Source organism: Coenobita brevimanus, chromosome 76 (assembly GCF_032717465.1).
Source record: "Coenobita brevimanus isolate Jiangsu-jjx chromosome 76, ASM3271746v2, whole genome shotgun sequence".
NCBI classification, from domain to species: Eukaryota; Metazoa; Arthropoda; class Malacostraca; order Decapoda; family Coenobitidae; genus Coenobita; species Coenobita brevimanus.
The window spans coordinates 25,236,518-25,253,919 of record NC_137029.1 but is presented as its reverse complement, the minus strand read 5'-3'; the positions used below and the strand labels follow the sequence as shown (position 1 = coordinate 25,253,919).

General features: G+C 41.1%; 1 protein-coding gene across 1 annotated transcript in view; it reads right to left on the bottom strand.

Annotated features, from left to right (window-relative positions):
• The window catches only part of LOC145408201 (uncharacterized), a 126,815-nt gene that overhangs the window by 102,244 nt on the left and 7,169 nt on the right, over positions 1–17,402 (bottom strand). Inside the window, exon 2 of the mRNA XM_080278956.1 lies at positions 6,896–7,403. Within this exon, the coding sequence (XP_080135082.1) occupies positions 6,896–7,365 (470 nt within the window). The 5' untranslated portion in view covers positions 7,366–7,403. The remainder of the gene's footprint in view (positions 1–6,895; positions 7,404–17,402) is intronic.

The following is a 17,402-nucleotide window of genomic DNA, read 5'->3' as shown; positions in this document are numbered from 1 at the left end:
ATTATTTAATATGGATTCAATAATGGGAAGCAATACGATACAATACGGTGACTGTGTATCCGGATTCACTAATGGGAAGCAATACAATACAAAATATGATACAATACAGTGTGTATTCGGATTCATTAATGGAAGGCAGTACGATACAATACTGTAAATGTATGACCATAAATATTATTCAGATTCAATAATAGGACGCCGTACTGTGAAATACGGTGATTGTGTATGATATATAATTATTTGCATAAGCACATAACATAACCCGGAAACAAATCGAATATATAATAGAGGGGCTTAATCCCGTGGTATCAAAAGCATTCCCGTAAATTTACTGAAATGCACAAATATATTTTAAGCAAATACAATGTTATCGATTTCAGCAAAAGCACGATAATATTATTACAGTTTTTACTTAACTTGGCCTAGACTTTCGAAAATTTCCAACTTATTTCACATACGTCAGTGGCAGAAAAGGACAATATTACGGCTCCATATCCTTTTCACAGCATCGTATTCTTGTGATAATGTATTTGTGCAGTTCAGATTTTTTAAGTTGGAGTGATGGCAATTTTAGACCATGTTGGCGTAAAAGCAGCATGGTACTTCTGTTTATCATACGAGCGTTTCTGTGTTCAGTGTATAATTCTCATCTCTGAGGGAAGGTGATGTCTGAAGTAATCTGCTGTCTGAAATGCCGCCTCATCGATCCTAGGTATGGGGAAGGAAATAAAGCTGATTTGAAGTTTGTTACAACAGATTTTACTGACCTTCCAAAGATCCACCGAAATGTAAAAATGGGAAACAAATAAAATAAAATGCACCGCTAATACTATCATACCAGTCCTGAATGAGACAGCCCTGGCATGTATTCAAAATGGACGGCTGATATTAGCGCACAGATGATGACATGAGAAAGAATATGGCACGATAAAGAACTGCTGGCCACGGGGAACGGACGGTAAAGTTTATATCCAGGGTAGAAACACACACACACACACACACACACACACACACACACACACACACACACACACACACACACACACACACACACACACACACAAAATCTCTCCACGGAATCGCTACTCTCACTCTATTCATAATCGTCATCTCTAATTTACTTGCATTACGTGTGGCATCATTTGGTCTTTTCCATATTTAGAGTCACTTCCACAGTAATTTTATCATCAGTGTCTCACGCTCTTATATACCTAAAGGAATATAATTTTCTCCTATAACTTGTGTAATCTCTAATTCTCTCTAAAATATATAACCGCTTCCGTTAACGCTTCAGATGCCGTATTCTCGTCAGTTAAGGAGACTCCCTAGCACCTTTTCCTATGTGATTTATTTTTGGATCAGACTGGTTAATATCCTTTTGTACGTTATCTATGGAGGGTATGGCGATAGTACAATGATTTAAGTAACACGACGAAAGAGAGGAAAATAAAGTGTAATAAGTAATATAAGTCGCTAAGGAAAAGGTGTTAGGGAGCTTCCTTAACCGACGAGAATACGGTCCCTGGAGCCACTTTCATTTAGCTTTAGGGACACCTCTCCTGTAAATCCCTCCAAAACCTTTCTTTTTTCTTTACCTGTTCTTCCTAATACCCAATGATTTTACTCAGCTTAGGGCAGACCTCTCCAAACGAAGGGTATAACCATTTCACTCCAATGACGTCTTCTATATTCTGCTTTTACTTTCAGGCAATTTTATTTTGCTGTGGAGAAACTTTTCAAACTGGCCAAGCTAAATATTGGACAACTTTTCATCAACCTCCACTACACTATCCGTCGCTAAGACGAATAAAATAATTTAGTGTAAGCAAGCATTAAGTATAAAAACATGTCCTCAGAATTAAAGGTTTAACAGACTGAACATTAAACCGAAAAAACTACCTTATTTCTCCACTACGCCTTGTTATTTTCACAACTATGGCGTAACAAAAACAATACGAAACAAGCGGACAAAAAAAAAAAAAAAAAAATGATTACCAGATAACAGGGTTCATTGTGTCTTTATCTAGAGGACATGGACATAATTATCACGTATGACAACCTTCATATACATAATTGCCAGTCATACAGATATCACCCTTATCTTTAACATTATCTTCCGTCATACTATAAATTAACTTAATTTCCGACCTTCTGCAGCTACATCATCTTTAACCTTACGTTGTATATACATTATTATCTTCCATCGCAAACACACGTCTAGTTTTCGTCACATACTGTAATCACACTCTTATTTTCCAACGTATACACACTCATTTTCCGTCCTATTACAGTCTTGGACAAAATGGTCGCGTAATATTTCCTTTCTTATATCCCTCACTTTCCTCTGCTGGCTTGTATTTCCAAGGCGAGAGGTTTGGTATATTTGTCGGCTCATAGAGGACCGGAAATGTTAGGTGGGAGACAGACGCAGGTTAGAGCTTGAATTCTTTATTTTCTTTAACGTTTCGGGCTACACAGAACTCACATTCAGAGCCTCCCTGAAGATGGGTTCTGTGTAGCCCGAACCGAAGAGAAAATAAACAATTCAAACTCTAACTTGTCTCTCTCTTCCACCCAATATTACCACCTGTCGTAATGGATCACCTTCAATACATATTCTTTTCGATACGTTGCGTCAGGGAAGTGTATGACAGACGCCCCAATGTGAAGCAGATGAAATGGAACAGCAGGTAAATTTGTGTCCCTGGCTGTATATACACTATTATCTTTGGCCCCACACAGGCAAAACAAATCTGGTGCACACTGCCGAAACTTGGACTAATTCCTACCAATCTGTGTATTTCTGAATAAGCTAGAAAATGAGGCCGTCTTTTCTTCATCAAGCACCTTATGTGACAAAATATATTGGTCTAACTTTTGTACATTTGCTTATATATGAAAGTGTACTGTTGAAGTGCACGATACACCGAGTGGGGCATTGTACAGCATGAGCAAAAGTTGCAAGTTTCTTGGTCATTGCGTATTTAGCTAAGTGGTCTGCAACAACCTCTTAATTGTGGCGAGATCATAGTGATACGTTACTCTAATACGATGACGTATTTTGCGTTGTACTCGTACTCTTCTTATCACTAAACGATTTTCATGAAGGACATCTAGGAGTGAAGGGGTCAAGGAAGGCCAATTATAACCCCTTCCAGTTCGAAAAGTTATTTCTGATATGAATAAAAATGTATGGTAACAAGAAGAATAAAATAAATGTCATCATACACGAAAGTTTATGCACTCACTTTATATCACACTGTATCTCTTCACGCCTCTGTACTACCAGGGTTCAGTTGTATTTGTCTTGTAGTTTCCTAGTGATTACAGTATTTTAAACACCACTTGGTTTCTTAATGACAGCAAAAATATAAAAGGGCGAAGATGTCTTAAGTGACAAACACAGTAATATATATCGTTATGTCAAATTTTGCCCCACAATAATAAGGATTATGCTCAGTTTATTCACTTTTCTTAACACTATGCACCCAGTGATTACTCTTCTTAGTTTATTCTTACTACTGCCACACAGAATTCTTCAGTTTATTAGTGATTTTCGAACAGGAGTGGTTAGATGGAGCTTCCATTTACCCCGTCAATGTAAGAAGTCTCCATGATTAAGTAATATCGTCTTGTAGTGGTAAGAATAAAAAAGACATCATATTAAGAGGGCTAATTACAGACCAGCCGGACTATGACAAAATATACCTCAGTCTCATCGCATAAATGAAAATAATGTTCTCCTTATATTTCTTTAATTAGTAGCCACCGGTATTTTATGACATGACATGCTGGCCCATGTCCTACCCAATATATCTGTCAACTCTTTCACTACGATGACAAGCTTGGTTCTGCTACCTCCGAAACATATTTTAAAACTTGTCAGAACACTTTATTTATGATGGATTTATGTAGGCTATATCTAACCCATACAGTCTGAAAAGTCTCTCCTATGCTGAATAAAATCGTCCAAGGATAGCAAGAATAAAATATAAGGTCCCTGGGCTGGAGCGATTACCACTGAAGTATCAGTATGTCTGGTATGGTACTATTATTTTAAAGTAAGCCGGAGACTGAATGTTAAGGCGAATCATCTTGGCATTATTCCTGCCTACAATCGTGTAGCTGAATGAAGTGAGATACTGACTAAGAGAGAATGTGCGTACGTGGAAAGACAAAGCAAGCAAAATTGAGTACGAGCAGGGAGAGGGATTAAAGGAGTATGGTACTGAGGAGGAGAAGGAGTATCGTACTGAGGAGGAGGAGAAGGAGGAGGAGGAGAAGGAGGAGGAGAAGGAGGAGGAGGAGAAGGAGGAGGAGGAGGAGGAGGAGGAGGAGAAAGTGAGTGAAGTGGATGTGTGAAGGGATAGGGGAGAACGTGATAAAGAGACTGACTAGGAAAGCACAGGAGTGAGATGGGTGGGTGTAAGAGGGATAGGGCGACCGAGAACAATAGCCTACGGCTGGCTACGAAAGTAAGGAGTAACGTGGATGGGACCAAAGACGAGGAGAGGGATATCGACAACGAGAGGGAGATCGAAAACGAGATAGAAAAGGATACCAAGAACGAGAGGGGGACGAAAACTACAGACTGACCAAGAGAGTATACGAAACTGATGTAGATGGGAGGAGGAGAGGAAGACCCCATTCTTAAAACTGAGGGGGCAAGTGCATGCGAATCCAAAATAATGCGTCATTCGTAGAACAACCATGAATAATCTGATGCAGTTAGCCTGGATGCGAAGTTGAGGGGTTCAACATTAGTGATCGACATGACGAAAACAGGATTAATGATCCAACAAAAGAGTCTGAACCTTGAACGGAACACTGAACTTCGTATCGTTTGGTCTATCACATGTCTGGTGAAATTGTGTCCGCACTTTTAAACCCTTCACTAGCCCGCACTCTTAACCCCTTCACTAGCCCGCACTCTTAATCCCTTCAATTCCGTGACATTTTTTGTATTATTCCTGCTACCTCCAAACGATTGCTTACAGCTTCGAAGAGACCATGTAGTGAGGTTAGTGAAGGGGTAAATGAAGGCTTTATCTAACCTCCCCAAGTCAAAATATCGCTCACCAGCTGAATAAGAAAATATCTCGAAATAGCAAGACTAAAATGAAAAGTACGTTATCGGATTGAAGAAATCTACGCGAGGACACCTCCCCCGTCTAAGATTCTGTTTCATCTTGTCCGTCATACCGTATGTTTCTGTCCGATATGTCCTCGCCTCACCCCATACGTGGGAAAAGAGGTCTGGATAACAATAATAATAAAAATAATTATTATTATTAATATAAAAATAATAATAATAATAATAATGATGATGATGATGATGATGATGATGTGCACGCTCTTACAATGTTTTCAGCAGCAAGGAAGAAACCAAACACACTTTATTCTCATCACGGGTTACACAAATGACACAAACTGGAAGCTTATCAGTCTTATGATAAGTGCAGTAAGTGACACCGTAATAAATGCCAGTTTACTAATAATACCATGACATCGTATCTATAAATGCCATGACACCGTACTAATGCCGTGACACTGTAGTACTAAATGCCGTGACACTGTAGTACTAAATGCCTTGACACTAATAAATGCCAAAACATCGTACTAATAAATGCCCTGACATCGTACTAATAAGTGCCCTAACATCGTACTAATAAATGCCCTAACATAGCACTAATAAATGCCATGACTATGAAATGCCGTGACGCAGACAGGCTGGAGTTAATTAGGGAGAGGGTTGAGAAGGGAGATTAGATAAAGGAAAGGGTGGTTATGTAAGGGGAGATGGGAGGGATGTGGCACGAAGCGGTGTAGGAGGAGGTGAGAAGTGGGAAGTGAGATGAGGTGAGGTGAGGTGAAGTGAAGTGAAATTAGGTGTGATAAAGTGTAGTAAAGTGAAGCAAGATGAAGTGAAATGAAGAGAGGTGAGGTGAGGTAAAGTAAAGTGAGGACATGGGTAAAAAGCGATCCTTTGCGGTGTAAACGAAAAGAGGGGTCTTTTCAGTGCGACTTTCTGAGGTAGACCTACGGTATTAGGTGGCATGGCAAAGAGATAACCACTAATCTCTTCAGCCCCGGGAAGTCATTTGTATTTTGTTCGTGCGAGGGAATGGTCACTCTCGCTTTACATGTCTGGAATGAGCGGGCAGGGGTCAAAATTATAAGACTGTCGTTATCCACAACCAGCTCATATTTCTGAATCGAGAAACTACGATCTATAGAGATGCTGTGATGCATGATTATATTGTTTAGTATGTTGTCAACTGCAGATGAGGAGTGTCACAATTCTTATAAGTGTAAAGGTGCAAACGTGTTTTCGAGAGCTAGTGGCTGGATCTTGAATTTGGCTCTCTATTGTATTTTGTTTTTCTCTTGGAGGGAACTGTTACTGCGGGCTCATGGCCTTTGGTTCCTTCTTCCTCGCATAAAAAAAAAAAAAAAAAAAAACAGTTTATTCAGTTTATGATACTGCCTTTGTTGTGAAGGCAATGGTGAGTGCTATATCAAAACCTTCCAGTCTTAATAAGTCACACCTACGTTGAACAAATGTGTGCTGCAGTACCATGAACAAAGGCTTTATGATGGAGGGGTTGAACGTAATATCAAACCCCTTCAGCTGGAAGTTCCTAACCCGAATAAATGAGTCAACCAGTAACAAGACTATAAGGTTAAAGTGATGGAAAGGTTGGTGAATATAATATCAAACCCTTGCAGTTCGAAAAATATCTAAAAAATCTGAAGAAATGCATCAGGCAGTAACAAGAATAAAAGTTTGAAGTGGTGGTGGGGCTGGTAAATGCTGTATCAAACCTTTCCAGCTCTCCAAAGTGGAATAAAATGCACCCTACCTTAGTAAAAAATAAAGTGTTAAAGTGCTGACCTACGGAGGGCCTGTGTGACAAGCGGGCCTTTGTAGAGAGCTGGGTTGGCGTCCACTTGTGCTAGGAAGGACAGGAGACGACGGGCTGCACGGACCAAATTCACGCCCACACGGACCTCCCTCACTCTGGCGGGCACGACGGGAGGGGCGTCCGTGTGGGGGCGCGGAGGGGGACCAAGGTCTGGGGAGAAAGGCGGCAGGTCTGGGGCGCTGGGTCCGTAGGTGTAGGCATCGACGTTGTCAGTGTAGGCAGGGGCATCGATAGTATCAATGGTGAGAGGAGAGGCGCTCAGGACAGGGGCAGGTCGGTTAGGGGAGGTGGTTGGGGGAGTTGGGGAGCCAGGAGTCGTGCCCCCAACATCCTCCTCCTCGGCAATGGGTGCGGAGGGGACGAAGGAGGGGGAGGCGGGGACGAGGGAGTGGGAGGCGGTGGCTGACTGGCCCTCCGTCTTGTCGCCACCAGGGTTCATGTTGCCCCGCGAACACTATGACGTCATCACACCAAGTCCTGCAGGAGGGGAAATAAAGAATTACGGTGGAAAATTGAGCTACACATGGAAAATGGCACACATCATGGAAAAAAATGAGGTATACCCATGAGTGAGCAAAAGTGCGCCGACTCTAGTGGAGGGTGTTACATGAACTATTTCTATGTGACACATTAGAAAAGTATGAAAAGAAAGCTACTTTCTGTTGTTTGGGGAGCAGTGGAAAGTATGGAAGATAGGACACTGCTAGCTGAGGAGTGTTGGCGAACTTTACACATGGATGTAAGCAGAATTCACCTAACCCTCCTTGGTGCTTATCCTGATCGAAGTGACCCACCCCTTCCTCTTGCATATTTACAAAAACATATCTTCATTTTCATCTGACAAAATTGGGATACCCTCACAACTTGAATACCAAGTCGTAGTTCCATTAATTTGAATGAGCTTTAGTTCTGAAGTAGAAATGAGTCCTCTTAGTTACTAGTCCCATCAACTAACTAGTCTACAGAAGGTATTGTGAGGGAAGAAAGAGGTGAGAGATGTGGTAGGTGGGAAGAGAAGGCAAATGAAGAGGGGAGAGGGGACGTTATAGGGGAAGGAGGAGATGAGGAGAGAGGGGGGGTGGGGAAGATGGTGAAAGGAAGAAAGGTAGGTGGAAGAGGGGACTTGAAGATGGGAGGTGTGGGCGAGAGAGAGAGAGAGAGAGAGAGAGAGAGAGAGAGAGAGAGGGGGAGGAGGTGATATACAGAGGGTGTTACAGGTGATTCACTGATAACTACAATTCTGATTTGACTTTCACACAGATAGACTTTGAGGTGACTGATACCGCCTGTTATCTACCACATTAAGCACATTCACCACGAAGAGGTATTTATTTTCTTTCACCACAACTGCATATTTACTGTGGTTAATTCTTGCTTGCTCAATCGATCTTATAAAACTTACACAAATCCCCAAGTACTGAGGGGGGGAAATGTAGGCAGTAGGCTATCTAACCCACCCAATTTAAAAACACTTAAGCTGGGGAAAAAAAAAAAAAAAACTTGTATTGTCCAGTGGTAAAAACAATAAAATAAAAACTGCACTTTCGGGCTGAACGCATTATTCTACCTATCACCAAACATTTACATTCAGGTTTTTGAAGACCCCCTAATTAAAAAAGTCTCATAGTGAAGAATACATATGTTACACCCCGTTCGTGAAACAGCCCGGTTCATGATTTGCGAAGATTTACTGCGTCTTACCGTCCCCTTCATTTGTACAACCGCCTCCACTTAAAGGCACCGTAGTACTGTACAGTACATGGGATGGCGTGTTGGAGGATTTTTTTTTTTTTTTTTGGGGGGGAGGGGGCACTAATGTATCTGTTTATGCATTGGAATGACGCCATTATTAGGGTTACTCTAAAGACGAATGATGCAAAAAAATATATATACAGAGAAGAAAAGAAGCAAACAAACACACAGAGACGAAAGACACAAACAAATACACACAGACGAAAGGAGGAAAATACACAGCGACGAAAGACTCAAACATACACGCAGAGACGGAAAGACACAAATACACAGAGACGAAAAGCGTAAATAAATAGGCTATAGAGACGAAAGACAAACAAATACACAGACGAAGGAAGCAAATACAGGGACAGAAGACGCAAACAAATACAGAGACGAAAGACGCAAATACACAGAGACGAAAGACGCAAACAGATACACGGAAACAAAAGACGCAAATGGAGACAAAAGACGAAAACAAATACAGGGACCAAACATATAGAGACGAAATACGCAAACAAATACACAAAGACGAAAGACGCAAACAAATACACAGGTGCAACATTAAATACCCAACACACCACCTTCTGCAGTACTTAGAAGTGAAGGCGACTGTACCTTTGGCTGTTTTCAGGTGGCACAGGATATTTCTTAGCACATTTTTCTAAGCCACTTATTATGCACATTACTCTACACCATGATATATAGCGGTGTTCCTGTGTACGTCATTTTTACTTTCTGTTAACAGCATAGTGAGCCTCTGTACCATGCAAAATAAATAGCTCAGTAAGTGGTGTTACGAAGGCTCTGTCACCTACGATATGGCCCCTAACCTGACAGCAGCAGCCCTATCGACAGCCAGTAATGTTGCTTTCTACCTGTTTTACTACCTACTAATGACAAATAACCTCTAATTCTTCCACTATCATAATCTTACTATTCTCTTCACAAGTACCTAACCCGAAGTGCTGCCTTACCATAAAATCATTCCCCAGCTTACCTTAATATCATTCCACAATATCATTCCCTTTTACTTACCCTACCTAAATATAATTCCACAATATCATTCCCTTTTAACTACCTTAATATCATTTCACAAGACCATTTTCTTCATTACCCTACTTTTATATCATTCCACAAGATCATTCTCTTCATAACCCTACTTTAATATCATTCCACTACACGATCAATCCTTTTTAATTAACCTGCCTTGATATCAGTCCATAAGATCATTCCCTTTTATTTACCCTACCTCGGTATCATTCCACTACAGACACACACACACAAAAACGCAATATCGGTATTCTCTATTTCCTTTCTATCACTTTCATTCCTACCTAGTCTGATAGCAGCATACTTACACCGCCGTACGATAAGACCATTTTCTCTTCTACTATCACTTAAGTAGTATTAGGGAACACTTAAAACATACCTGTGTGTGTGTGTGTGTGTGTGTGTGTGTGTGTGTGTGTGTGTGTGTGTGTGTGTGTGTGTGTGTGTGTGTGTGTTTTCCTCCTGTAACCATAAACTGCCTGACTGTTCTCTTGTTAATGCCTTCTTATTCCTTTAAATCATACAATACCAGTACTTAACCCGACAGAGAGAGCCTTGTAATAGGACAAAATAGGTTCTCTTTACTATTGTAGCCTTGCTGTTCTTCCATTATCGACAAATCATCTATAACTTCCATAACTATTGTACTTTTTTTTTTTCTCAGTAACCCTACTATTACTTTTCATTCGTAACTAATCCAGCAGCGGCACCCATAAAATAAAACAGGAGTATTTTCCTTATATATCGGATTCTTTACCACACTTCTAATGATAAAAAATATATAGTAACCCTTCATTCACGATTACCTACTCTTCCTTTCACTGGTACCGATACCTCGCGACCATTATCGCAAGACTAAACTTCTTTTCATTTACGCTTCCTTCAGTAAATTCGACCATACTTGTGTGGGTGCATTAATATCCTACGACAAACGTCAAAAATGCTGCATATAACGTCCTTCTCCTGTACCTAAATATTCCATTGCATTCGTACAGACCCCCTTCTAATACAGCAGATATCAGATTTTTACATATCCTTCTACTAACCACGATTAAGCTATATCACTAATACTATTACTCATGCTTAACCTTACATTCGTACCCGAGCACAGCAGCTTTATCGTGAGAACCAAAGAGCTTCCTTAAGTAATAAAAGTCTATTTAATATCCTTCCATTAACAATTAATGTTCACTAATCCTTCCATTACTGCTGCCTTACGATCAGTTTCATTCGTTGCTAACCTTATTGCATCAGGACAAGATTGTTCCTTTCTTCTATTTTCGAGGCCTTAAGAGTCTTTCAGTAACATACCATTTATAACACACAACTTTTACATTTTCTTATCATTGCCATATTATTCCCTTTCATTCCTTGCCAACCCGATAGCAGCAACCTTACCGAAAGGCGTGATCGTTTCCCTTGTACAGTATACTGGTTTTCTTACTAGCTTTTAAACAACAAATATATCCCAACACTTTTTCTTAGTTACCAAACCGTACTATTCCTTTCATCCATGCCTAATCGGAGAGCAGCATCACCGTGCAATTACAGCGCTTCCTTCTATTTAATTTCCTTTAACACATATAGTTTAATCAGATTTATGTAACTGTTTTGGTATCCTAAACAAACGTGAAGAATGTAAATATCCCTCCTTACTTACTATTCTCATTCATAGCTTACACTATTGTGGCAGCTTTACGTTAGGACATGAGCGTTCCCTCCGATATCAGATTCTTCATTACAAAATAACTCTTCCATATCCATAACATTTTCCCTCTCAGTTACTTTAGTATTCTCTTTCGCTTCCTTCTACTATCAGAGACTTTACTACCCTTCCACAAACGACAGATAACCCATAACTCTTCCACACCCATTGCATTTTTCCCTCTCAGTTACTTTATTATTCTTTTATATTCCCCTCTACTATCAGTTCCTTTACTACCCTCCCACAGACGACAAATAACCCATAACCCTTTCACAGTCACTGCATTTTCGCCCTCAGTTACTTTACTATTCTATTTCGTTTCTTTCAAATAGAAGATTCTTGATTTCCCATTTACAAACAAGTAACCCATTATCCATCGTATTTCCCCTCAGTTACTTTACTATTTGGTTCGCGTCGAATATATGATTCTTTACTATTCTTCTACAAGTGACAAGTAATCCACAACTCTTCCATATTAACAGCATTTTCCTCTCTCATTTGCTTTCTTCCTTTCAATCATACCAAATCCGACAGCAACAGCTCTACGGTGAATCGAGGGCGCTTCCTTGCTATTTTCGCCACCCTTATGTGAGCTGCAGCTGGCACCCGCATCCCCGGCCATATCACCATCATCATCATCATAATCATCCACTCCCAGCACTCTCGCGGCAAATCATATTCTTCCCTCAGGCGCCTGGGGATTTGGATTATTCCTCTTTTCTCCTACGTTTGCTACGATTTTTTTTTTTTTTATGCTTCTGTTTTTCCGTCCTTTATTTCGATGATGTCTTTTTACATGGCGTATCCCTAGGAACGCCCCCATCCGTCTGTCTCTCACTAACCATTTTCGGAAGGGGTAATTCATTCTCGCAGACTTTGCCGCCTTCAAGGAAGCCACACGGCACCACAAAACTCACCTTACCACTTTCACATAACACCTCACAAAATCACCCTCCCACACCACATCACACAAAACCACCCTCTCACACCACACCATACCAAATCACCCTCCCACACCACACCACTCCAAGGACATTAACCGAAGGCCCCTGAAGCTTCCGCATCTAGTTCTTTATTACTAATTATCTTATTTTCGCTTCCCCCAAAATCATGTTCTTCCCTCTGGCACCTGGGGTCTTCTTTCGTTTACATCACCCATTTACTACACTAGCGTCTTGTTTTACTTTTCTTCTTATTGCCACCCAGCGATTAAAGGCCATATTCTAAGTGGCAACAGTGATTTCTTAACTTCTCTTCCTGAGCGATTTATTTTGCATATTACACCAACATCCTCTTGTTTGTTTCATATGTAAACAATGTCGACAGTGAAATTACATAAGTGACCTAGAGAGAGAGAAAGAGAGAGAGAGAGAGAGAAAGAGAGAGAGAGAGAGAGAGAGAGAGAGAGAGAGAGAGAGAGAGAGAGAGAGAGAGAGAGAGAGAGAGAGAGAGTGTGTGTGTGTGTGTGTGTGTGTGTGTGTGTGTGTGTGTGTGTGTGTGTGTGTGTAAACGCAAAATCAGTCACATAGGATGAAGTGCTACGAGGTCTCTTACGTCACTAAACGCCATCTGCATCATATCTGGCAGTGAGGAACGACCTGAACAAACGTGGCCCAATGAATAAGGGCGTTCTTCCAATTCTGATCCCGACTTACACGACAGGACAACTGGCGCAAGAATATGAACCGTATTCTAGTGGTGGTAGTAGTAGCAGTGGTAGTAGAAGTAGTAAAGCAGTAGTAGTAGTAGTAGTAGTAGTAGTAGTAGTAGTAGTTGTTGTTGTTATTGTTGTTGCTGTTGTTGTTGCTGCTGCTGCTGCTGCTGCTGTTGTTGTAATCCCAGGCTGATCTGAAACGTGAACCAGGTGGACTGCAGGCTGATACTGCTCTTCTCCTTCAGTCCACCATCCTCCTTTCGGGGGATAGGGAGCAAGTTGAGGGACGCTTGTACACCAGTCAGTAGAGCTGGCCTGCTAAATCAGCGCCACCACGTGAAGGCGTCCCTCTCCAGTACTGAACCCTATTCTGCTCTTAATTGGGACTTCGGAACATCTCAACCTCAGCGATTTACTTTGCACAATACAACTTGATATTCCTCATGTGTGATACTGATGCATGTGACATCAATACTGAAAAACAAATATCATTCTAGAAAATAATAAACCGCAGCATGCAAAATAAATCACTGAGAACAAGGCACTACAATGTCTCCTACGTCAACGAAAATGCAACCCAATGGCCCGTACAGAGGTGGAATTGAAGGCATCGCAGCGTCTCTTCCTAAGCGATATATTTTGCATATATTTCACCTTAAAATTTAAGTGTATAATATTTTTGTCATTTTAGTCTAGACACGTTTGCATCAATAATATATATACTGTACATGATACCGAGGTGTACTGTGCGACATGTAGAGGTGTATGATATGTAGGAGGACTATTGGGCCTTGGGAGTAGGCTATGAAGCCTATGCCCAAAGTCGAACACATTAAAAAAAATAAAAATAAAGACAAAATAAATCGCTAAGGAACAGGTATTATGAGAACTCCAAAGCCATTAGTAAGGGTCATTGGGCTGTATTCTAGCTGGCATACAGGATTTCGTTGCACATCTTTCTCGGTGATTTATTTTGTATATCCTTAATGTTCTCTTGTACTTGTATCTAATTTGCATAATAAATCGATATTTTTATTAGTATCATTTCTATCCTTTTAAAATCAACATACCTTGTTTCAGAAACGCACATGATTAGTTACAACCTACCCCGACATTAAGTTCTTCATCATAATCCAAAATAAAATACACTACGGTAATATAACGCAGACCAAGGCAGGAATATACACCAACAGCAAATTCAGTGATAATATACATCAAAGACCGTATTCTCGTCATTTATGGAAGCCCCGTAACACCTTTTCCTAAGCGATGTACTAAGTTTATTACTCCTTACTACCCTCTTCTGTGTTATATAAATCAATCCAGTACCACCATACTCAGCATAACATACACTCTGATATTAACCAGCCATTTTAAAAAATCGTTAAGGAAAAGGTACGGTACTATATATAGGGAGCTTCCTCATCCGACGAGAATACTAACCCAAGGCACAAGACTAGACCCTCGTAATTCGACCTAGTTTAGTCACACCTCCGGCCACTCAAGCAAACCTCCAACAAATCCACCCCTCGCTACCCTTCACCTTACAGACTTCCCTCCCACGCTCAATGAAACATTCTGAAGGTAGTAACAATGCGAGAATGTACTGGACCAATACACAAAGCACCATGACCCACTCCTCCATCATTCAACCTAATTTAGTCACTCAAGCCTCCTATGGCCCATCCCTCGCTACTGTTTCTTTCTTAGACATCTCTCCAAACTAAAATCCTAAGTTAATGGCAAAAAATACGGAAATCCATACCATCCATCATCCAATCCCACATTGCCCCATGAGAAGCGTAGGACCCAGGGCTAGGCAGTTGGTCCCGACATTTAAGATGAGAGTGACCAGCCTCACTTATCCCTGAGTGGCATTACATGAGCAATCAACCCCAACCATCCCTTGGATATAAACCTCCACCGGCTCAATCCGATTAGAGCGCAATAATTACCCACTAAACCACCAGGCGCCAAAATTTGGTTACATGGTTACCACCCAGCGTAGTAAATGGTTTCATGGTGTACAGGAAACCATTTGGCTTGTCACTCTGTGTAAAGTCACCTACAGGCAGAAGGAAGAGGAAAAAATAAAGGAAAGAAAGACAGAAGAGGGAGTGTAAAGTCACCCATAGCCAGAAGGACAAGGAAATAATGAAGGAAAGAAAGACAGAAGACAACAAAACTACACTTCGCCGCAGTTCAACCTAGTTTAGTCATACTGACTGTACAGCCACTCATGCAAGTCGCACCAGGCATACCTCATCGCTCATTCCTCTCACGGACAGTCTTAACCCTTTCACCCATGGGGGAGCCGGTCTGTACAGATACCGTATGTAAATCCCGCTCGCGTATGAAAGAACCCGAGCTTGATTCCCGGGCCAGTCTCAGACAAGTGGGCGCTGTTGGTTACCTCCTCCCTCCTGTTCACTCAGCAATATAACTGGGGACCTATAGGCCTATCCAATGACCACCGTACCCTGCAAGGTTTGTGTTCTAGCGAATGGCCGGGACTTAGCAAAAATAGGATACCCGCTCTAAAGACCTTAGTGCAGATGACAGGCATAATTCTTAGGCTTCTTTATCATCTTCACAATGAATGGGGGGTCCCTCCCAGGGAACTATACCTGTCTGGCTCTGGCATATGGTACGGTACTGAAATAAAGACAAACATCATTTTTTATTGTCGCATCTACCCTTACAGTTTTCGAGGGGGAAAGAATTATTGGTAAAGCGCGCATATTATACCCTTCTGGTTCACAGCTTACAGTCCAATGCTTTGCCTTGCCCATTTGTGTCCTATTTACGGTTATTCCGCCACGACGCAGGTACGCAGTTGACTAGGTGCACGTCACAAGTACCTCACACCCCCTAGACGCACACCACACGCACCTGAAACACACCTTGTACAAGCACCAGATATAAATAAGATTTGCATATAGACTATGGAATACTGATGCTACCTCTCATAACAGATTAAGGCGGTGTCATAAGAATGAATCTTCTATTTTTGTTGACGACTCTATCTTGGCAACTTTTCGAGTTCAATGGCATCATTTCCACGCACCTACGCGAGTCACTCTTCTTCAAGATGACGCTACTGGCACTAGTCGTCAAAGAAGACTCAGTAGCAGGCTACATACGACACGTACCGGTATAATTGTTTTATAATTTTCAAAATGTATTTTCTCATCCTTAGGTGGAAAAGCTACCATGATGATTTTCGTACGTTCTTTTATTTACTGATAATCAATTGCACACTTACAGGAGGTACAGTAAATAACTTGAAATTTACATAGGCTACGCACATTACGTCTGCTTATAATGGGTTGCGATGGCACTTTAACATGCACTGTACAAATAGCAAATATTATCAGGGGGAAAAAAATAGCCTACCGGTGCTGTCCCACCGCATTTACTTACACTTAGGACATGCTCCCTACTGTCCCCCCATGAAACATTTCAAATAAATTCATCTGTGGGCAGATAAACAGACTAACCCTCTTAGTCTAGGAATATCAGCCACCAGGGGAAGGAGATAGACAATGTGAAATAAACGTAACTTCGTTCCAAACTGAATTTAGCATCGATATCCAACCACCTCCGACCTAACGCCTCACAAATCGTCACGGCTTTCATTTAGATTTAGATTCACTACTTACCATTCAGTACAAGCTCAAACACTCGGAAACGTTGTATTGGAAGGCCAAGCAGTACGTAAGTGTAAGGAGATACACTGACGCATACTGTACATGAGGCAAGAGTTTTCATATTAAGTACTGTACAGTTACACAGTGAGTACTGCGGGGATCATGATACTACATAAAAAAAAAAAAAAAGCAGAAAACATACACAGGGTCTTAAGCAATCACACAAAATATTACAGTTTACGTCCTTCAACGCTACGAACTCTCTTGAATGAACACAATCGTTTGGTGTTAGCTTAATAAAAATTTCTAGGTATTGTACCGATAAACAACGAAACCGTTAGCCTACTAGAGACGATTAGTGAGGAAATGAAGCCTTTGACTGCTAGCATTTCTCAACTGAACCTGATAATCTGGTGTGAGAGTTAGTAAAATACGTGTTCAACTTTGGAGACATTTCGAACAGGAAGAGTTAGGCACAGCCTTCATTACCGTATTCGCAACCGGACATCCTTCCAATGCTTTGTAAAATCGTCTGGAGGGAGTCTGATCAAAGTAAAAAGTAGGTCATCTGTCTGAATGGATTAACTCATTGCTGATTCCATTTTCTTTTATTCCGTTTGGAGGAACCGCACAATTCCAAAGTCCTCCTTGACTGTGTCGCTAATAGGATCATCTTCAGTATG